Below are 23,928 nucleotides of genomic sequence, written 5' to 3' on the forward strand. Positions count from 1 at the left end.
GTATTATTGACTGAATAATTAACCATTGACACACACTAAATAATGGCAATAACTATGTAATTCCAATACCATACTCATAGGCTACCCACTGAGATATACATAAGTCCTAACATTATGTGCAATACAACGAACATAAACCAGGTTTGTATTGTTCAGTCTTTTCAGTCTAATAGTTGTTTTGTTTTGAATATCGAAGCGCACACTATGACAGACGCTCCAGACCGGGTCTAGTGCTTCCATAATGGCCGCCGCTTTATTGTTCATATCGCCCATTGTGTTCCCATGCAGCGCCATTTTACATCCAAGCAGGAGCCCGCTCGGCCACTTGGTTTATAGTGCATGCAGTACATATAGAACCGAATTGTGAGTGTGTCTTTTGTACATGGAGAAAAGAGTTATGAGTCTAAACAGTTGGGATTTAAAAAAAAAATTGGCAAGGCTAAGAAAAAATGATTAGCCTATGGTTCTACATTGTGCAATTAAAAGGCATGTTCTACATAGGCTTCTCTGTTGCATATATGCACTATGATGAAGAAACCTGCCTTAGCATTTGGCTAATTGCTAACTGCATGCAGCCAAGAAACCGCCTTTCCATCAGTTAAGACCCGCATAATGCATTTCTCTCTCTTCAAAATATGTAAACCTATATGGTTTAAAGAAAATGTCATAGCCTATTCCACAAAGTCTTCTGAAGTATTTCTTATTCAGTCTTTGCCAACGGAGATACAAACTGGAATCCAGACTAAAACGAACCATTTTGATAAATCTGCTACCTAATCAATTTATGAAATGATGCTGTTAATTGCCATAAAAATAGTATTACAATATAAGGACATGTTTTATGATAGACCTACATTAAACAGGCCTAGTGTAGTGCTATTGCTTTCAAAGTGCATTATATGATTGTCTGTTAAAACCCGATAATAACGTCAGTGCATACAAATATTAACAGAAATATTAGCGCTAACCCAATTCAATTTTATATTTTTTATACACTTTTACAGAAGGTGCTAATAATCAAAATATTTCCATATAGGCCTACTAATGGTGCGAGAAAAATAATTCTACATGCAATGTGCAATTAAATCACACTTACTCCATCTTATAAAGGTCGTTTTTATTTCAACTATGAAAATAATGTACAATAAATAATCTGAAATTTGCTATTAAAGAATCTCAATAAATAAACTAGTTCTAAAATTCTTCAATAGGACTGCCCAACCAGGAGTGAATTTCTAAAAGCAGTTCAGTCTGACACAGTTCCTGAGAAGTCAACGATTGAGCTTAACTGGAAAAATTCCCAAATGTTATGCAGTGAGCACAAACTGAGCACACAGAAAATTAAAAGGAGATAAATACCTGAAATTTCGACAGGGGAAGTCCGGATGGGATTTCGATACGATTAAAACATAGCAATATTGTCAAATAATAAACGTGTTCGCTCCTTTACCATTCAGTGCTTCAATAATATTGTATTCATAATTAAACCCAAGATGAAAGGATATTTTCTATATAAATTTGCAGGAATGTTGCAGTCGAGAAGAATTCAAAACATTTTAACACGGCGACAGTCTTCAGGATTCTTGAGTTATTGGTGCTCTAATTGTTCTTACTGTCCTCCATTAGAACTGTAAATGCTGTAAATCTATTGTACAGAGAGTGCTCGTGAATAAGTCAAAGTCCTCTTCGGAGAAATCTACTGGACTGTCTAGAGAGCTTTGCAGACTCGGCGACAAAGCGTCCGAAATCTGCAGGCATGAATCCCCAGAAAAGAAATTCAAATCGGGTAGCGAGGCGGCGTCCTGTGGCTCCGTAAACGAGTGATCTGAGCCAGATGCACGGCCCTCGCCTATTGTTGCAGGGTTATCTGCAGTGGGCGTTGTGTATGGGGGAGAGTGGACAGCTGTATCAGAGGCAGATGCAGGCTCTTGTCCGCTCGGCTTATTCTCCTCGGGCGTGGGTTGCTTATTGTCAATGCTGTTTGTGTAGGAGGCTGTTGAGCCGCATGTCTCGGTTTCCGATGCCGCCGCTGAGCCAGAGCCCGAACCCGAACCAGACGCTTCCAGGGGCTGGCTTGAGTATGGCGATGCGACGTCGGTGCCTTCCAGAGGCTCGTACCCTTCAGGGTCGCCCTCTTGGCCCTCTCTGTGGTGCGTCGTTTGGCGCTTGTGCTTCATCCGCCGGTTCTGGAACCATACTTTAACCTGTCGCTCAGTTAGATCCAGCAGCGCGGCGATCTCTACCCGCCGAGGCCGGCAGAGGTATTTGTTGAAATGGAACTCCTTCTCCAGCTCCAAGAGCTGAGTGTTGGTGTAGGCTGTCCTCAGTCTCCGGGATCCACTGCCGTTGTCCAGCCCGCCCTGCGCCTCTGGAAACACCAACACATGACAGAAATAAGTATAATACATCAGACTAATGGCACAGTTAACTCGCTGCTGAAAGCCCCAACAAATGACGGGGCAAGCAATAAAAATCCCAATGCGCCATAACCCATTGCTTTGCGCCCACTGCGTTAGCCATGGCTGCAGAGCTATGCTTGTCTGTATATCAGCTTTGTAATGTACACCCGTGATTCCACCAAGTCCCATATTTTGTTTTGTTCCACTGCCTCCACGTTATATACTGACATCCAACATGGCCACCCCAAGCCCCGAGACATGGTTATGAATATATATCATGAAGACGACGCTGACACAGACTGCGATTAAATCGTTATTCTAGATTTACAATGTGGAATCGGAAGAAAAGTAACTTTATCAGGAAGAATGTGCACACAATCACATCCTCCTCCAACAGAATGGGGGAGGGGTGTTTAAAGATTATAGGACCTTGTAATCACACTATGCGTTTTCCATTTAACATGATCTATCATTAATTAATGTTCGATTATTAATATAAATAGTTGCTTGTATATTCACAGATAGCTGGCCATTTATCGTCTCCATGTAAATGACTAAAGGTGTTTTTGGCTTAGCTTTGAATGAGAGACTAGCTCATGCAAAGCAATACTGCAGGTTGATGCAGCATCTCGTTCGAGTCATGTTTATGACACACCGACTGCACACATTTTAAGACATAAAATAACACGTATAGCAATCAGCAAATTGAAAATAAATGTATGGCTTAATGACATGCTGTGCAGATGCCGGAGTTTTCTGAAACAGGACCACAGTTCACCTCCGTGTCAGACAGCCACCCAAATGCGTAAAAATTAAAATTAAAAAGGGAATAAATGTTCATAACATGATACACATTCCAGTACAGACCTGTCGGGGACTCCAGTCCCACGTTGGCATACCCGGAAGATGCAGGCGAGGGGGATGAGGCAGCTGCTGTAGCAGGTCCGGGTTTCGTGCACTTTTTTCGAGGATTTCTTCTCCTTCATCCATGGGAACTCGTGGGCCAGGGTACCGCCGCTCGCCGCCGGGACCGGGCCCTGCTGCGGCTGCGGCGTCCGGAGCTGGAGGCCATTGGAGGTGCGCTTTTGGCTCCTTGGTCGCGCCTGGTTGCTTGTGCAGGGGCTCAAGCTGGGTATGGTGTGCTCGAAAGGAGGAGGAATTACTGTCGAGTCCTTGATTGATGAAGTTTGAAATGACTCCAGGACAGCGGGGAAAGACGTCAGGCACTCAGCGAGGGAAGGCTGGCTGTTTATGAACCCAATCTCCCTCTCAAATTCAAAATTCATAGCTTCTCTTGGTCACAAAGCGGACGGCGATATCAAACAGCAAAAAGAAATAAAAACGAGAGATTATTTGCGCCCTGCTATGGCGTATTTGCGGGCTTTAATAATTGTGTATATTGGTGATATTACTAGCGTATGGGGACCTTGGTCTACTAAACTGAAGACTATGGGCGAAATTGCAGCCAATTCCTGGTCACGTGACCAAACATAGCCAATGGGAACGCGGGGCCTGGTGGCAAAAGAAAGCATTATTTTCACCAACTGATCAAAAATATCTTGGGATACAGGATTTGTTTGTATTAGCAGGGGGTAACTATTTCGTTAAAAAGGTGGCCGCTTACCATGTGTTCTGTCATAGCTGTTTCGTGTGGGTGTCTAGGTGATGGACCCTTATGACAAAGAATGAAGATATGTGCGCATTGCTTCTGGACCTCGGTGATGTAATTCGGTCGCATTAAGTGATTGTTAAAAGCGCATCCACAATATGGCAAACACTCAAATCTTTCTAGGCACTGATCATTAATCTTCAAAGTTTTGACAATAGTAGCAGACAATCAAGCTGTCGATATGTAACTATGCCCACACAAAATCTGTTTAATGTCGTGGCCCCTTATGAGGCTGCTTAGTCTTTCTTGGATGAAATGCCAAATACCCGTTACTTGACCATAAGAGAGCTCATTCTAAGCATAGTGTCTTGGTGAATTTGTGTTTGTACGCTTTGTAACGGGATTGCGGAAAGTGGAGATACAGGTCAGTGATTCACATCGCAATAGCCTATAGATTTTCTGAACATATGATGTAATAAAACGTAGCCATAGTGGTCATAGAAATAATGCGATGCATATGTTTAGCCCAGTGTGTTTAAACTGTCTATGTACTTTATGGACAGGGCCTCATGTATTATAACCAGTGCGAAGTTTTCACTGTCGTCGTGTTTACTGGACTGACTAAAAGTTCACTGAGAGGTCGCGTTTACAACTGGGAGTACTCAGTTAAGTGTAACAAGAAAGGGGTTTGTTGACTTTAAGATGCATTTCAGTAATATGCTGGTTAAAGGGAGAAAGTAAAATTACTCTTGCACTACATGTAATACTTAAAAACTCTGGAAGTTAACAAAGGCATTGTGGGAAAGAGTGGATATTTTTAGAATCGAAGTCGTGAAATAACAGCGGTGATCAATCTTAGCCCCAGCAAAAGGCTTGACAGGAGAAGCCCTCAAGAATTCTTCTCTTTTCCTCCAAGAACACAACAAAGAAAACGACCTCTCTTTGCTCAGTTATCGAGTAATGTTTTCCCTTAACGTCTTTCTATATAGTGACGTAGTATTAGCAAAACAGAAACACTGATTATCTGAATGCGTAAAAGAGAACCCCGGTTGTAATAATGTGTGTTCGTTGTGGATAAAAAAAATCTATTTTACGAATTTATAATTTAAAGGAGACACAGGGAACACATGATTTTCCAGGGGAATCTGCGTAGGTGGTTATGGTTTTTCACATGAGATACAAAGAGGCTAGCAGGCCACGGCGGAGGCAGAGGAGGTCAAATCACTGCGAGGGCCTCCACCATGCTGACTTGGGCTGACTACGCGTAAAGTAGGACAAGAGAACTGTGCTGTTTATCTCTCCAGCGATCGTGCTGACTTCAGTTTTTTTCACAATTTTGGAATTTCTTATTTTCTTTCCAAGAGGAACTGCCCTTTCCTGGATTTATTTGCGTCGCCCACATGTCTGATTGCGTCGGTAATTATCATTATAGGATAGCTTTTGCATTGTTTTACCTTCGGTTGCATGTTGAAAACTATCAAGTGTTCAATTAGTCAACGGTTGCGACAGAAATTGTGTTCACTGCTGATAAAAATGTACTGGAGTGTTTGTGTTGCAGTGTAAAGCGGCTGAAATGCCATTTGCCTTTCGACTCTGAATGCCTATTCTTGGCTATTTTGCTTGGGTACCTTACTCCGTTGAAGTGTAAAAATCAGCCTAAAGTAATACAAGTAGGGCAATGTTCATTACAATGTTCATGAATTTAATGGCATTTTTTATTTGCCAAGCTCTGAATTATGATTGAGAAGTGTACTAATTATTATTATTGTTGTTGTTGTTGTTGTATTACTACTATTTATTATTATTATTATTATTATTATTATTATTATTATTATTATTATTATTATTGGTATTATTATTTCTACTAGGCTACTACCACTGCTACTGTGGATTGAATCATTTAGGATGATATATCTGAAATTGTTAAATATTTCATTGTATTCTGGGCCTACATAGGCCCAAATCATACGCTTTTCGAATAAAAAGCAAAATAATGAATGTTTGGAGAACATTTCAGTGTGTTCTTGCTCAAACACAGTTAACCATTAGCAGAGTTTTGGAAAGTATTAAGTGCATCATGATAGAATGGTATCTTTAGCCAAGTTTGGATTTGTGTTACCCTGAGATCACGTGACTTTTTCAGGCGCGGACCCGAGGGCTCTTTCAGCGGTCTGCTATTGCCACGAAGAGAGACAGAGCACATGCTCCCATGAAGTGTGTGTGTGTGTGTGTGTGTGCGTGTGCGTGCTCGCGCGCGCACGCTGTTGGCTTGGTTGGTTGTGTGTGGGTTTTTTATCTTATGTTTAAAGGAACAGATGTAGAAGTGAATAACATAACATTTTATTAAAGAATTGCTCAACAGACAACTCTTACCAAGAAAAAGAAAAGTAGCTACAAAGGACAAAAGAAGTTCTCAAAAAAGTGTTCTATACTTCGTCTAATTCTCGACTATGCAGGAACGGTTTGATTCCGCTTCCTCGCCCCCTGTACAAGTCAAGACATAATTTATGTACAAGGGTAACATAAACTACTTGTCTCTAAAATACAACAACTAAAAATTAATTTGTTACAATGACAAGAACACAACGTCTTTATAACAGGTAAATACTAAAAAAGTACATTTTTTTCTTGATATAAATACATGGGGGGATAAATAATAGAAAAAGAATGTATTTAAACTGGCTATAACAAATAAATATATATTTATGAATGTTCACTTGAACACACATACCGAAAGACGCTGATTGGAGGTCTTCCATTTCAAAATAAGATTTATTTTTCCTTACCCATCAAAATGTAAACTCTAAGTGCAACAATGATGCCCAGCCAAGAGAGCATTAGCGTAAACTGAGCCGTCTACCGCTCTCTGCTTTCCTGGACATGCATTTTGTTCAAATATACCCTGTTTCCACGTTAAGTCAAGACATGAGAAAATGTGGGCTTTTCGCATTAGTGGTGGCTAATGTAAGTGAACCCTAAAGATTGGAGGGGGTGGTTGGGGGAGGGAGGGGTTACACCGAGTTGAGAGGAAGAGGGGTGGGGGTGGGGGGGTATGCCTGTGTACTACATAATTTCTCAACTCTTTTTTTTTTTTACCCTGTTCCGATGACACAACAAATAACAATATCTTTTCGGTGCATTGCCCATGGAAGTTGGTAGCACAACTTTTATAGGACAGCATAATAAGTAACCCTATAACCCAGTACAAAAGGGAGGTACACTACTTTGTTTTCCTAAGCGAGCAGCAAACAGTCGCTTGGTGATTTTGTTATTTGACCAGAACCGATTCAAAAAATAACATGTTAGTGAGACGTTTGAAAAGAGAGGTAATGTGAAATAAAGGGAAGAGAACCAAAACAATCCAGTGGTTTACTTGCACCAATTCCATGTAGCATACTGCGTTCTTAGCTCCGCATACTGGGGGAGTTATCCATAGACTATGCTGGACAGCCATGACGTCAGCATTGGTTTTAATGCTGACGAGGTACACAAATAGTTACGGTGATGCAACGGGAGTCACAAGAGGTCACACGGTAGTTAATTTTCCGTACAACACATCCATTATATCACCTAATAATTATAGTCATCAATTCCTCACTGGGCACGCCGTAGAAAAGGGAGATCTGTGTGAAATAAACACTAATGTAAACTATTATGACAAATGGTCTTACACTTGATGGAGAGACAACATCAATACAACGGTCTATGAACACGCAAGAAACCACTGGATCATCTTTTTCAACCCCATTGCATCGTCCCATGGGTTAGTGTTTTTTTTTTTTATTCTATTCACTTATTCCAAACCTGCTACAGATGCGTTAACTTGGGTGCTTCCTGGATTCTACCCTGAGAAGGATGGTGAGCTGACAGATCCGTGTATGTTGGATGGGGGTCACACGGTCCATGATGCTGGTTCGCTGACATCTGCGTAGCACCGTTGTAGTCCATGTTGCCCGACTGGTGGTGTGGCAGGTGATTGAGACCGTACATGGATGGCCCGGTGGTGGGCATCCCATCTACGTAGTTCCCTCCAACGTACACAGGACTGCCCTGCATGTTGGGAGTTCCGTAGCTGCTGTTACCCTGTAGCCCGTGCGGGTCGTACTCTGGCGCTGTGTTGCCATATTTTTGTTGCGAGGGGCAGCTTTTCATGGGGTTTTGGTAGGCTGAAGACATGGCATATGCGTTTTGATGGGGCTTATTGAAAGATGGCGGAGAGGGGGCGTCATAGCTGCCTGCCATTGAGTGCATGGAGTTCATGAAGCCTGCAGAGGACTGCATGGGGAGGGGTGGGCTTCCGGTGGGGGACGGTCCACCAGAGGAAGAGCCCATGCCTTTCGATTTCTGATCTTTTTTGTACTTCATACGCCGGTTCTGGAACCAAATTTTGATCTGCCGCTCACTGAGGTTAAGCAGGTTTGCCATCTCCACGCGGCGTGGTCGGCATAGGTAGCGGTTGAAGTGGAACTCCTTCTCCAGCTCCACAAGCTGTGCGCTCGTGTACGCGGTGCGCGCTCTCTTGGAGGCGGCCGAACCCGGGGGGCTTTTTTCACCGCCACTGCTCTCTACAGGGGTGGGAATGAAATAAAACATAATTACTACACGAGTAAATTGAATGCATCTTTCTCTAATAAAGCAGCCAACGAAACTTATCCCCCTGATATTAGTTGTCAACACTTCATAACTTTGGCATTTATTAAGCGATGAGAGCCCCAACATGACTCGGTGTATGTAAATTGTATTATTTCCAAAGCCCACAGCCAGAATGGTGTTGGGGTGATATGAAGACCACTTTCACTGTTATCATTGGTAGTTTGGAGTATTACCCAATAGCACAAATTCAAACTAATTTCAGAAAGCCTGAATGTTTGACTGCAAAGCAAGGTGCATTTGTCTGTTACAAAATCATACTAACGCTTCTTGACATTCGTCAAATTAAATGAGCCAGGGCGTTTATCTCAAGATATGTACAATCTCAGTGCGATTATCGCCCTTTCAGATTAAAAGAGATAAATTCAAATCCCTGCGTAATCCTGGCGTTTAGTAATTCGTTTATTTTCAAATGCTCATCAAGAGGGCGTAACACTCTTGATTTTGCACTGTATAAATAACGGGATCTTTTTCCACAGACAATGATTAAAATGGTGAATGTCTGATACACCCTCTTTTGTCTCTGTTCTCAGGCTAATAAGACTTGGCTAACATCTGTCTACAGCACAAGGAGGCAGGTGGGGGAGATGCGGGGGAAGGGAGGGGGATTGGCACACACCGTTAGCTGAACTTGCACTGGGAGAGCTGTTTTTTTGCTTGGTGTTCTGCCTCGACTCTTTCATCCACGGGAATATCTGCTTGCTGATGGTTGGATTCGGGGGCAGAGAGGACGACTTGGGGGTGCTTTTAGCTGCTCCCCCACCGTTGCCTCCACTGCTGCCCGGCTGCTGCGCTGTGGAAGAGGTGGAAGAGTTGACGGGGTTCTGGGGAGGGGAGACCTGGGGGGGCGGGTGGTGCTCAGGTGGTAGACTGGGGCGCATGCAGCTCCCGTTTAGCTCCTTCGTCTTGGTGTGCTGCTGATTGGCGTTGTTGCCAAGAGACTGCAGCGAGCAGGCAGACCTCTGATAGTCGCCATCGAGGTGCGCTGAGGACTGGAAGGCCGGTTGAGGGGCATCATAGCCGAAGCCATTGGCCCCTTGATACGAATAACCTCCATAAAGCGTCGAGTTGTCGTAGTAGGTCGTTTTCTGCATTTCCAAAAGTCGTGTTACCGGCTACCAGGGTCCTGACGACCTTCTGGAAGAACATTGGCACCAGGTGTCACGTGACGGTCTCTTTCCAACGGCCTCTTGGAAGCTGACCTGAAAGGTTATAAGAATCACATAATAAGAGAGGCTCTGGATAAATCCATCTTACTCCATGAAAGGCGCCATGACATGAATTGAGCCTTCCCACAAGGCGAGTTGCAGATGCTATGTCAGCTTATACTCTGCGCTCTTTCGCCCTCCCCACACAATCGTAAACACAGCCTAACACATTGTCCTATACTTTAAAAAGTTCATTTTTTTGTTAATCCGTTAAATTAAGTAAATTAATAAATAATTTCGTAATTGTGTGTTGTGCCATTACTTTACGTGGAATCATGTTTAGTTTCTGAGGAATAATAATTGGGAATTATCGTAGCTACAATGTCTTTAATGTCATTAAACTTAATACAAACCACATTTCTGTTGTCTTTCTTATAGCAGTCATGTCTGTATGAGAACAATTCAGTTGAATGAACACTGCATCATTAATAATTTAGTGTATTGGTTGATAATGCTGAATGACTATTAATACTAGACCATATACAAGGCTATTAACTATTTAAATGTTACCTACCAGATTGATAATGACTGTACATACTACCATTATATTGCAATAATATCGTTAATTTCAATGTAATAAATATCATGCTTGGCTATATAGCTTAACACCAAACTATAGCTTAGCTTATATAACAAATAATGGCTGCCAAATTTGAGTGCGTGTAACAAATCAATTATTTATCAGACAATCGTGGAAGATGTTTCTACAACTTTTTTGTAACAAATTGCCTGTGCTTGTGCTAGTGCTGCAGTTCAGACTGCATATGTAACTCACAGAGCATTTCCTTTAGGTTTTCTCCGGTTACACTGAAATGTATTTAGACAACATTAAAAACCAGAAAAACCGGCACCAATGTCTCTGTGGTGAACTTTGTTTGTGGGCCTCCGTCAAAACAAAATGGAAGAGGGTCCCTGGAAGCTTTTGGTAGGTTTGATTCATGAGGTTTGTACGACCAGAGAAGACGACGTTAACCTATGAACTACTCGACCACCTCCTGTTCTTCCAGAATTGGTGGATAGCCTACAAGACGCTAAAAAACTGCTACAATAATTAACAAACACTTGCCTTTCATTTGCAGCGACAGCCCCATTTACACATAACGCTAGATGTGTTAGGCTACATCTTGAACATCACCTTAACAGTAGGCTATAAACGGGAACACTTTTAATTCGGTTAAAAATAGTATGTATATGTTCAGTTGGTAATAACAATTAGGCCTACTTGAGAAGCTATTTACCAAAATTCTGTTTTCTATTGTCTACAGTTTTAGTATTTGTCCATCTTATTGTTGTTGATGAAATAATCATTGGTAACCAAGAGTCAATAATGCTGAATTTATATTCATACTCAATAATGCTGTATTCAGTGCACTTGCATTTCATAATCTTATATTTTAAGACCTAGCTCAAAAGAAAAACTCTAAAAACTGAGTCATTTTACAATGCCAAGTGGACGGTTCTCTGCCTCGAAAATGTAGCCTATATCGTGCCCCCTTCCTTTTTTCAAAATAATCTGAAGAAATAACTATTTCAAATTCTGCATGACTGATAAACCAGAGGATAGCCCTGCTAGTTTGCACATTATATATAACACACAATATCAATCCTCTGACCAAATCTAAAGGTGGGTAAATTATTCCCACCTCAGTGCCGTCAATGTCGTTACACAGCTAACTGGCCACTGACGATTGGGCCTTAAAAAGATAAAGATGCATGTTTCACTTTCAATGAATAATATTTTTAAAAGAGTAAAGGAATAAATTTAATGGCAGCTGTGTGTAGGCTATCTGCTTGACTGGGAATTCGAGCTACAGCTTTTGGGCATCAACTCTCAACACGTCACAAATGTCGCTCATTTATCTTTCCAGTGGACGGGCGGAATCCTAATTATTTACTCCAAGGAATTGTTCAGGGGAGAGAGAGAGAGCTTGGGTGAGTGAGTGAGTGAGTGAGAGGGGTAAAGGGAGAAACACAGCAGGAATAATAGATATTAAATCATATCGCGGTTCCATTAAATGGGACACGTAATGTCTTGGCCTGCTTGTTACGGTAACGCAATAACTAACTTTCCTATAGATTCGTTCCTAATACAATTATGGAGTCCGCGGCAGACGTACAAGGAGCAGACGAACCCCTGAACGTCAACAACAACAACAAGGAGAAGATGGGCATATGTCTGAGTGGCGAGCTCGTTTAAAAACGAATAAAACATACACAACCTACTGGAACCTTGCTTAGCACGGAATAAGCCGCATTTGCACATAGGTTATGCTACCAATAGCACACGGAGGTAGAATCAAAACAATAACTGAATAGCCTACAACCTATGTCTCTTTGGTCCACACATTCACATTGGTTGGTTGTGAGTAGCCTTTATTTCAACGAAGCAGGCCCCTGCTGAGCGAATTCGATATCAAACGAAATAACAGCCAAGTGTCAATCGCAAACGTTTGGGCAAATGGTGACAAATCGGAGAGAAATAGAGAGTAGCGTAGCAACGTCGCTCAATAGCATTAAAGCTACCTCAGCCCCGGGCTTGAAAATAAACGCGAACCCGAACATCAAAGACCGAGAAATAAGATATCTCCAAAAATGATTCCCGCGTTGCTTTACAAACAAATAAGAAGCAGAAAAAAATGAATCCGTTGGATAGGGATTCAGATGGGAAACGAGGGGGTTGCTGCGTGGAAGGAAGCTTAAAGCATTGTGAACTCTTCTTGAACCGCGATTGGAGTCATATGGTCATAAATCACTGGGACACACACTCCGCCATTCACAAACTGATAGCCTATTTCAGACCAGCTTACCTTAGCCTCTGAAGAGGGAAGCACAGGCAGGCATCATATATTTTTCACATTCAGCCACGGTGCAATCAATAAAAACGGGATCCCTCCGTCCCTTTCCTGTCTTGATATTCGCAGCGAGCGAGCGTATGATGCCGGTGTCTCGTGGACGGCTGCCCCGCGCCTTAGTCCGGGCGCTCCTGGACGGATCCCCTCGGCTTGGGAAGGGGGGAGACGGTCTGGCATGAAAGATCTGAGGTATGCGAGGGGCGCTGCGAATGGACAGGCAGCTCAGCTCCTGGCCGCCCCGTCGACTGGTACGCCCTGCTCGCTGATAACAATGGCCTCAGATTTCCCCCTTTCTCTATCTCACGGTGCAAACCTTAACATCATAATCCGACCAGAGCTCCGCTTCGCTGTCACGTATCCCCGTCGCATTTTTGCCCGTTTATTTGTGGTGGTTATAGTGCCGATTCTAGTCTCGTCTCTCCCTTATCCTTTTAGCGTGTTATTGTGTTGTCAACACAAGGCCTTTGCAGCTATTTGGAAATAACGGGGCATGCTTGGAGCGCCAGGCGCGGGAGTTAATCCCCATGTAACAGCGTCACCAGTGAGAAATTATGCTAATTGCAGCCGAGTGGGACAGGATCTGGGCCTACGAGCAAAGATCCAGCGCCAGGACTTTTTTATTCACTTGTCTCCCAGTTAGGTGTCTAGGCTATGCTAATATTGTTTAGTACACGGAAGAAGCGTCGTTTTTTCTCCCTCACTCCACTAGTCTATATTGAATTACCAGGAAGTGCGTCTCCAGCGCTGGCTCCTACTTGGCTCGAGGCAGAAACAGCATTCTATCTGTATTGTTAATATTTCATCACATGGCCCCAACACACCCAACTAGTAATAACTAATGCGCAAAAATGAGAAAGGGTGGGGAGGGGTGACAGAACAGGAGAACAGACAACAGGCGGACTGGTGAACGAGGGAGGGGTGAAAACAAATCAGTAAAAAGGAAAAAGGAGAGATAATGTGTGATATTTAACAGCTAGGACGAGTCAATGCCACATAAGTCTTTGCAAAAACTTCGATAGCGAGTCCATGTTAAAAATTCAAGAGGGCACTTCCTGTGTTTTCTCGGCATATGAGAACTTCGACAAACGTGGGACAAAAAACATTGAAAAACAAGAAAGAAAAGACGAGAAGGAAACGAGGAAGAAAGCTGGCGCGAGACCAAAATGGAAAAGAAAATATGGAGGTGTTTTGGAGACATTTTCTCTCCTCACTGTCTCTCACCATTTTTTCTCTCTCTATCGCTCTCTCTCTCTCTCTCTCTCTCTCTCCCTCACACTCCCTATCTGTACGCTCTTGCTCTCTCACCATGTCTCCCTCTCCTTTTCTCTCTATTTTTTATTATTCAAGACACTACACCCATCTTTTTTTTGCCTGCGTAAGATTTATGACGACTATCACCCACGGCAGCTGTAAACAAGGAACTTTAAAAAGATGCATTCGGTGTATTTACTTGAAAAGAGTGAGTCCAAACGGTGTAGGAGGAAGACGTGGGACAAAAATGTAGGTGTCTGCAACTTTCTCCTAGGCAGCATTGTTCCTCATTTTGCAACTATTGCTAAACGGATTAAATCAGCATCCTGAAAGATTACTAATTAACTCAAACGAGCTAGAAGAGATGAACGTCTTTTGAATCAGCACATTTAGATTTTAACCACCCACTACACCACTGGAGCTAAGTTGTGGTAAAATCGAAATGTTCAAAATGAATTTTGGAGTACAGCTCTCAGAACCTTGAGAGAAGAGTGTTATTGAACAATATTTTAGGTGATTTTAAAGGATGGCAAAGGACTGGTATTACCCTTTGAAAAAAGAAGATAACAGAGAAAGGATATGCCTTGCAGTGGTGGACAATTCCAAAAGACGCAAATATGTTGTGCCAGGAAACAGCATTTGTTCTAAAACATCACAAGGAGATGAAAAGACGAATATGTTTTGCCAAATGATGGATTAGTTGGAGGAATTTAAGCTTTTCGCGGTTTTCATGTGAAACTGCACTGCGTGGTTGTATGCTGTTTATGTTGTTTGTTGAAATCGTAGAATATATAAGCTTTACTTTCAATAATCTAGATTTCATGTTTTGTGTCTGTATTTGAAATGAGTAACGTGTGTTAAAATAACAGTAGGCTATAGGCATCGCTGTACATCCATTGGTTATGCATATGAAGGCAAATGAAGAATCATTATATAGGCTACTGCTAGATTATTCAACTTCTCATTAGTGGATATTCTCGAATGTCGGGGCTACACTGCAGGCTATAGGTCACATCCATAGGACTATCTGACCATGGGCCATCTACCATTACAGTAGTTTGAAATCATACAATAGCATACAAAAGTCACGACAGTAACCCGTGAAAAATAAAAGCAAATTCATTGTGTGTAGATGAAGATAATATCATAAGAGGTCTTTAACACAAGCTGTACAATATTTTGTTTGTTTGTCTGCAATAATAATGAGAAGCCTAACACAGATCTGCAAATAGCAGTTAAAAGATGGAAATCTCACCATGGACTCAACAACCAAAATATCTTTTCAAATAGGCTATGCAATATGTTCAAGTGCATGCATTGCTCGTATATTATGAAATCATTGTCATCAAATAAAAAGGATTGTAAGGCTATTATGGACCATCATTTTTTCGTTCATCGTTCCCAATCGCTTCAATAAAAGTCATGTCCTCATATTTACCTCTCCTGGGTCAACATTATCACATGTGAGCTATCAATGCAAGGCCATCATACAGTTCAAATCAATTCAACAGCAATGGTGCACTAGCACATTGGTGTCATATCACCCACCGCACTCATGCAGGATGTTAGCAAAAAATATGAATCAAAGAGTCTGGTGTACTTACCGATATAATGTCCTTTATCACCACTTGCTTTTATGCGAGAATGCAGCTTCCAGATTATAGGTAGGAACTGGAAGGCAAGGGAAAAAAGAGAGAAAGATGCAATCAAAGAAGGTCGCCGAAAATCCAATACAGTGCATACGACCCCTTGTAGACAAATCGAACACAAAAGCAATCTGAGATTGGGCCATGGGTGACAGACATCGTTAACCTTAAATTATTCTCGAAATATACGGGAAGAAACGCGAGGCCATCGAAAAAATCACCGAAAGCAGCGCAAAAGCCACCCCTCTCGATATTGATTTTAATCGTTTATTGAGTTACATATTATATTTTTGATTAATCCGCGTTTCGAGTCTGACTGCTGGTACTGAGATGCATCTGCTCTGCTGTTTGGCTAGTGATTGAACTGTTTCGGAAATGCGATGAAATTTTTCATTCGGTGACCTACATTTCCCCATATGACTTAACAGTCCACATTCTACGGCTTTGTTTCGCATTAAAATATTACTGGAGCCTTTACAAACAGTAGAACTAACTCAAAGACTGGTACTACTGGCTAATGTAACTAAGTGGATTAACATAGCCGATTATTTCGACGTTTTTTTTTTTCGTTCACAGACCATGAAAAAATATGATGACCATTGGCCTGAATGGATAAATCGCATAATGTATAATAATGATAATAGGCCAATAATAACCATTATTATTATTGTTATTATTATTATAACAATAATAATAGTAATTATGATAATAATTATGTTATGAAATGTTAAATAGTAACTCACAAATTCTCCCAATAGGAAACCTTTAAACGAATCAAATATAAAATGAACGAAAGTAAACGCCGAAAAGCAATCCCAAAGAAAGCCATAAAATAACAGAGGCATCATTCTGGAAAAAATAAAACCAAAGCCCAGGCATATGCTGCCCTAATCCCAGAAGGAAGCAAAAGTGGACCGAAAATGACTATATACAGTAGAGAAGGCCCAAGTCGAAATGAAATCAAATGGCCTTGCTGGTGTGCATAGTAGCGCTTATTAAAAGTGGAATAAAAACGTTGGACGCTCCCGTTCGCCGGCTCGTGACAGCTACCCCAAACACATAAATCAAAACGAGGATTCCCCGACCTCCCCGACTCTGCGGCCTATAGCGCTATAAAGTTATTTATTGCATCCCCGCACTCACGCACGGCGTTGGCTCGCGTCCATCCCTGTCGCCCCGGCCTTGTTTTGAACGCCACGCGGGTAGTTTTTGAAAGATTTTCGGTACCGATAGCTCGTCGGCGACCCGGAGCCTAACTGGACTAACCTAAAGTTACCTACAAAGTGAAGGGTGCTCCAGCCCCCGCAGCTAGCCACGCTGAGCTCTCAGAACAAAGGGAGGAGGCAGCTCTTAGCAGAAGAGCTGATGAGCCAATTTTAGTGGGAAAAACGGGGAGAAAGGGAGCCAGGGAGTAACGAAATTCAAGACAAATCAGGGCTAGCTTTTCCTTGATGCAACGAATATCCACCGAAAAGCGTCGTTTAGTGGGCAAGGTATCGAAGGAACCGAGAAGAACAACAGTGGGATTTGGCCGCCTGATTTCTGCAGGGTTTGCAACAAAGGCGCTCCTGCATAATTTATCAAAATGCATATTAAGTGGATGCACAGGCATTAGGGAACTGGGAATGTTTGCCTGCTCGAGATTTTCAATATAAACACTGCGATAGCCGAATCCCACTGCACATCCAATACACATGGAAGCACACACAGAGACAGAGCCCTGGGCACATAACAAACTGTTTTTTTACCCCAACTTTATTGTCGAGGTTTTTTTTTCGGTGTCTCTCTCTTGCTCTCCCTCTCTTGTTCTCCCTCTCTCTCTATCGCTCTCTCTCTCTCTCTTCATTCTGTAGAGCTGCCGTTATCACATCATTCCGTTAGGATAGTCGTCATGCCCCTGCCTTGTTCCAAACGGTGCCTACCAGCACCCATGCTTAACCGTACCCCATGAAACCCCTCTACTTGTGACATAATTTTCAAAAACCGTTGCATGCTCCATGTAAACACGAGCAGGCAGTCAGAAACACGAGAAATAAACAGGGAGAGGCGCGCGGCGTGGCTGTGTCGCGCTTTGACAGATTGGTACTGGGTTTGCAGTGTGACCTTTTGCGTCGAGGAGCAATAACTCACCAGATTAATGATCAATCAACGGAAGTACTTTGGAATCCCCTTGTAATGTCTTATATTTATGAATTAATCCCGGCCCTGTCGTCCCAGGCTTTCAAAGAGCCTGCATGGTGCCTTCTGGAAGTCAGCGAAACGCCAACCTTATCCCATTTGCTGTCTAATTACCAGGCGGTTGGGAACAGCAGAGTAAGAGCCTGAGAGAACCACAGTCAGTGAGTCCAGAAGGCCCCTCACCAAATCCAAAATAATACTCTGAATGATCCGCTCACGTGACACGCATACGTCAAAACTCTATCGTTTAGAACTAATTCGATTACTCTAACCTTTCATATAAAAATAAGGCCGTTTTTTTCGAAATGTGTTGCCACTTCAACTTTTGCCCCAATTCTGGAGGCACCACCCTCCAAAAATGGCCTATTTTCTCCCGCTATCTCTGTGAAGGTGCGCTTTCATCAGCTCCATTTGTAGAATTCCAGTGCCTTGAAACGTAATGAGCTCGAACGACGGGCAAGCCCCAAATGGCCACCAGTGAATTGTTTTAAACGAGGAGAGGCACAATATATCTTCTTTTCTCTCCCATTCTGGCGGATGACATGGGACTTTCAACACCAAGGACTTGAGAGCTAGAGCGGTGAATACGCGAGGCCTCTGCATCCAATCTCTGGGCGATAAAAGGGGGGGTTTCTTTGCTCGCTAGCGAGTGAGAGAGCAGGGGGCTTGGTTTTTTACACCCACGCAGATAGCCTTCTACTAAAGATCTCCGGATTACAATTAAACTCTCATTTGAGCCCGCCTGACCTGCGCGTTATGGCAGTATCGATCCCAGTGGAGTTGCCAGTCAGCACACAGGAGTCAACGCATATTTCCTTGAGGTGGAATTGTGGTACCTGTGCAAAAGCATGCGTTGTTATTGTATTTTTAGAGTTGTGCTAATGACGCAGACTTCATCGAGCACTCCAGTTGTAGCCTCTTGATTCAGCAATAAAAAATAGTGATGGTGAAAATAATTTTAGTTGACTACGCTGACTGCAAGCCGCATGCAAAGGTTTGTTGGAGAATGGCGAGGAGCTGCAACAGCAGTTTCCAGTTCTCTCATCTACATGCATGGATCCTTAAGATGTGGAGGTTTATAGCAGTCTCCACAGAAGATAAGCATTACCTAGTACTAAACAATGAGAATGCTCACAGTCAGTTTTTTTGGTGAGCCAAGTTAATTTTTACTTGACATTAGGGTCTTGACGGGGTAATCTTTAACTGCCTTTCAAAGGAGGCATAGTCTGGAGTGAGTTGGGGGGGGGTCACTATGGGCCCTGCACTCGGGACCTGAAAACTGCCAGCCTCATCAAATAAGATAAGACAAATAGGGAAAATTATGGAAATTCATATATATATATATATATATATATAGGTTTTGTCCAAACACTTAATAGGAAATTGCATTGTTGAAAAACTAAAGGCCCATTCTTAGACATGCAGCACAGCATCCAAAACATTGTGGTGTATAATAATTACAGTAACATTGTCACAACAGCTAATAATGCAAAGTGCCCCAGGGATGTAATTGTTGAGACCGGAGCATAATATGAATAAACTGTGCTCCATGCAGATACTGTCAGATACTGTCGTCTTGCACAAGTACCTTCACTTTCACTTCTCCCCGGTGCTATGCCCAATGTCAGTGATGTATGATCAAATCGATTAAATGATAGCCACTTAAGAGTTTTGTGGTTTGATTGAGGCCGTTCTCTGTGACGCGTAAACCGCTGGGTCACTTTTGCATTTGCTGGAGGGCTAACTACATTTTAGACAGCACATGGGCAGGAATTAATTCAGGCAATTTTTGTCCCATATTGTGAGCCTTATAAATAACTCCATACCATTCGGTGAGCCTGGCGAACGGTTGCGAGAGGGACCTGACCTCCAATTTGGCAACAAAAGGAGTTTCCTGCTCCAAAGCATGTTGATACTCACCCAAGCTACGGGCTAGGCTTGGCTCTAATCCTTGTGATGCTGTGATACCACTTAGGTTACATGTGGCAGAAGGTTTAAGTAAAAGTGATTGAGGGCAGCGGCTGTTCAAGTTGCATCTGCAATTTGGTGACTTCATCTCGGCATGAGATTAAGATTAACATAACGCTTGTTGAACGACCATAATTCCTATGAAAATGCAGGTGGTCATATATTTAGAGTATTATGAAATACTTCTATTTAGAGTAATGTGAAATATCAGCACAATGGCGCATCACTGGTCTTAACGCCACTGAAGTATTTTCTGGGTCGAACGCAGTTGGGCATGTTACGTCTGAGTAGCTTACATGACCTCTTCAATGTGTTCCACATTCTATCAAGGTTATGGCCTCTATGTTCAACGCCATAGCGAGATATGATGTGGGTGTAACTGAATTTAACATATGTAAAAAATAATAATAATAATAACCCCACTTCCATGTGTGTGATCTTCAGAGTTATAGAGGAAATTTCCAAGTGTGTTTACATGTGTTATACGCAGCATGACCCAGCAAAACTTTGGGGAAGATAATAATTCAACATAAACGTCCCAGGGAGAGGGGGGGGGGGGGGCAAATTCGGATTACTGGCATCACTTTATACTACTGTGGTGCCTTGTTTTAGGTTTGTTAGGGAAAAAATAACAAAAATAAATGCCAAATGTGAGGTTATCGCCAGGCTTGAATTTTGGGGGATTCCTGCAGCGCAGATTGGGACAAAAAAGCGATTCCAAATTGAGAGCTGCTAGAGTAAGCAATCCGTTGTCGGGGTCATAAATCATGGACACATGCGTCTTCTTTTTACACCCTAGCTGCAAGATCCATTCACTTAGTTCAACTCACCCAGCAGGTCTACACTTAAGGCTAACTAACTTGTGTCGTCTCATAAAACTTTAGGCGGCTTGGACAGACAGAGCTCAACAGAAGATAACTAAAAAGGAATCCAGGAGGTTCATAGAGGAGGGAGGAAAAGATACAATGAGTTAAGAGAGAGATAGAAGGGAAATGAGTAAGCTACACCTTCCGCCGCTTTGGTTACCTATTTGAGGGCATCTGTCTTCGGTTCTAGAAAGACAAAAAAGTTTGCGAGCTTGGGCACACCCAAGGATGGCTCCTGCCTCGGTCACACAACGGATAATTAATGAATTGTCTGCAGGACTGCTTTGGACACTCAAAGAAGAGTCCAGGCACCCGGCGTCAGTTGAAGCCTGCAAACCTTACCTGACTTCCAGCACTCCTCTCGGTCCCGTAAAAATGGATAGGCGCGTGTTTAGGGACTTTATGTTCAAGACACGCATGGAATACTTGCTTTGTTTGTTTCTCTGTTACCTTGGACGCACTAATTCTCACGGTATGCTACAGTTGGCATGGTTGTTTGCTGATCTCCACGAGAAAATCAACTAGAAACAACAGCAGTAACGCGTTTTGAATCCACTAGCCCATCTTGACAAATGCAAATGATTTACGTACTAAGACACGCGCGCACACACGTTGGAGCACTACGCAGGCAGAGGACCTGTCCGAACGCCTCCGAAAACACGGCTTTTGCTCCCCTGAATTCCGCGCTCCGACAGCGGCGTGTGATTCACCGGGCTCAGCAGTTGTCAACAGGCGAAAGATTCCACCTCTACCTTCTAACTCCTTTTCTGTCTCTGCTAGCGTGGAGCAGGGAGGATTGACACGGTGAACTAGTGAACCAGTGGACTGACAGGACACACAGGGTGGAGAAGGCAGCGGGGTTCGTCTATCCAATAGGGAACTACAAGGCTCCGTGGCCGACACATGGGCCATATGGCCATTACAACCTGCGGGCTTCTACAAGGGTGAACGCGGTCAACCTCATTCCGATAGCTGTCCATTTCCTGACAAATTCCTGTTCTCTTTATAAGTTTTCGGCAGTCCTATTAGTTCGCGAATAACACTAGAATATATTTTTACGCACAAAAAAAGAATAAAATTTCACTTCATTCCGATACTGGAGCGGATAATTTAAATGGATTTAATGCGAAGTTACCTTTTTGGGCACTATTAATATTCCCCTTTAAAAACCTACTTAACTTTGTTTGCAAATGAGTCTTTTGTGTGTACATATGTAGTCTACCCACGCAACAAGATCCCCACGAGTGCCCTTTTTCTCTGGTTTTCTTTCTGTCTTTCACACACACACACACACACACACACACACACACACACTAACAAAAGCGGGCAGAAAGGAGATACATCGTCTACAGTTCAATTATAGCGATTCAGAAGTGCAATGATAGTATCCGCGCTATTCTTAGCCATCGCACATAAAAAGCTACTCGTTCTCCCGTACATTTCCGGCTCGATGCTCTTATCGCTGCTCTCCATGCTTCTCAAGCTGGTGAAAACCCTCCGCGCAGTCGCTGGATACCTTTTCGCCGGTCATTTTTCATGCGCTTTCAATCGCTGCTCTCTTAGACCGTTATAAATTAGCGTGAGGTTTCGTATTGATTTATTTCCAAACTGGTAATCATTCCTGCATTACGAGGCAGGGGAACACCTGGCAAACCGGCCCCCTGCCCTCTTCTGCAGGGGAACACAGACGCTTAGAGACAGGTCTTGCACTTTTACCACCCCAATTACAGAAAAAATAGTTGCCAAAATAGCAGGGATGTGGGTGTTTAGAGGAATACTCAGATATGTTGGTATATATTCCGATTATAACGAAAGATATGATAGGTATGTGGTCAAATCAAGCCTAATGCTTTCAATCTTATACAGTCAGCCATTATTACGGATTTTGCCTTTGGGGTGAACAATTCTGAATCATCACAGTACTTTGTATTCTCCATTTGGAGAACCACTATAAGTCAGAAATACTGTAGATATGTAAGACTTTTCCGATGGTTGACTGATAGCTTTTGTGCCTTTTCTCAAAATGTGACTACGTCATTACAAAGAATATTGTTTTATTCGAAAGCATGTTCTATATTAGCCTATTATTGCCATGCACAAAGCTTGGCCCAATAGGCCCACTATATAAGAACTATGCGGGGTCTCCTCGACTTTTCATTTCGAGTGTGTGTGTGTGTGTGTGTGTGTGTGTGTGTGCATTTTATTTCATATACCAATTTATGTATTTTTGTCTACATTTGTATGCATATTTATGAGTTTTGCCTAGATTTTGTCGTTGAATATTGATCATTCTAATAATAAATAATAATTTTACCAAGCATGCAAACTGTGTGCTGCTTACACTCTTGATCTAATATGGTCGGCTAATGAATGAGAGCAACCAATTATAAAGAATCGAAATACTTGCACAGTTTTTTAGTAGCGTCCATGCTTTAGTTGTGAACATTTAGAACCATACAATATGGCTGCCATACGTGGATGTATTGTTCCAAGTGGTGGGAAGATTAGTTTACATTGTCTCCTCTAGAGCGTAGGATTACAACACTGTTGTCTAACATTTAAACGACAAACAAACAAGACCCCCATACCCACAGAAACGGTAGCAGACGTCGGCCACTTTAACCAAAGCACGGTTTCAATTATAGGACCTATTCAAGGATTACTTGTGTTAAACTACTTGATTGCTTGTGTTAAACAGTCTATAGCCAACGTTTAGATAACGTTTGATCTTTTATGTCGAATGATGATGTTACATTCTTTTAGATGGGAAGGGTTTTCCCATTCATGTCATGCCGTGTTTTGCCTGATGTATGCAAATTCGCATGAATTATATATTGCATCTTTAGTTATATAGCCTATAAAGATTTCAGGGCATTTAAACGCAGCAAATAATTCTGGGTTTATATATTAATGAAACAGTAGCCTGGACGCTGTGCTGCTGAGTGATCCTTTAGCCTTGTGTTCAGGGCTGATATGGGCTACTGCCTCTCTGTTAGAATCCAACGGCCTGTCTTATGATGGCGTTTTGAATCATTCATTCCACTCACCACTGTCATTGAATTGTGAAATCAGATATGAGGTGGTTTTAGTGAGCTCGAGTGATGTCCTGTGTGAAAATGTCTTCTCTTCTCTCCCCCTGCGTGTCCACCGAAATGAGCTTGGATATTGTTTTTGACACAGCGCCGGGCAACGAGAAGCGCCGCTGGAATTATACATTTTGAAAGTGCTGCCCCTCGCTGCTGCTCCCATTAATATTTGATGGGATCCACAGAGTTCTTCTAATTTTGCTATACAAAGGTTT

The 23,928-nt window shown here is 42.5% G+C and overlaps 2 protein-coding genes across 15 annotated transcripts in view; both read right to left on the reverse strand.

Annotated features, from left to right (window-relative positions):
- Positions 1 to 1,102: 1,102 nt before the first annotated feature.
- Positions 1,103 to 4,044, reverse strand: hoxb2a (homeobox B2a). The gene is given in 3 exon segments (XM_048245124.1): positions 1,103 to 2,368; positions 3,267 to 3,363; positions 3,365 to 4,044. Coding segments are annotated over 3 exon segments (1,164 nt in total). The 5' UTR covers positions 3,686 to 4,044; the 3' UTR covers positions 1,103 to 1,622.
- Positions 4,045 to 6,332: 2,288 nt separating this feature from the next.
- The window catches only part of hoxb3a (homeobox B3a), a 54,775-nt gene continuing 37,179 nt past the window's right edge, over positions 6,333 to 23,928 (reverse strand). For 8 of the 14 annotated variants that reach the window (XM_048245115.1, XM_048245110.1, XM_048245112.1 and 5 more), the window contains 3 exons: positions 15,574 to 15,640; positions 9,278 to 9,860; positions 6,333 to 8,573 (listed from right to left, as the gene is read on the reverse strand). In XM_048245115.1, the coding sequence (XP_048101072.1) occupies positions 7,816 to 8,573; positions 9,278 to 9,752 (1,233 nt within the window). In that variant the 5' untranslated portion in view covers positions 9,753 to 9,860; positions 15,574 to 15,640 and the 3' untranslated portion in view covers positions 6,333 to 7,815. Of the gene's footprint in view, positions 8,574 to 9,277; positions 10,792 to 12,673; positions 13,399 to 15,573; positions 15,641 to 16,758; positions 17,725 to 17,745; positions 18,959 to 20,969; positions 21,377 to 23,928 lie in introns of those variants that run through there. The other 6 variants (XM_048245120.1, XM_048245121.1, XM_048245119.1 and 3 more) reach the window with 6 other exon arrangements.

The sequence above is a fragment of the Alosa alosa genome, chromosome 6 (genome assembly GCF_017589495.1).
Source record: "Alosa alosa isolate M-15738 ecotype Scorff River chromosome 6, AALO_Geno_1.1, whole genome shotgun sequence".
In the NCBI taxonomy this organism is placed as follows: domain Eukaryota; kingdom Metazoa; phylum Chordata; class Actinopteri; order Clupeiformes; family Clupeidae; genus Alosa; species Alosa alosa.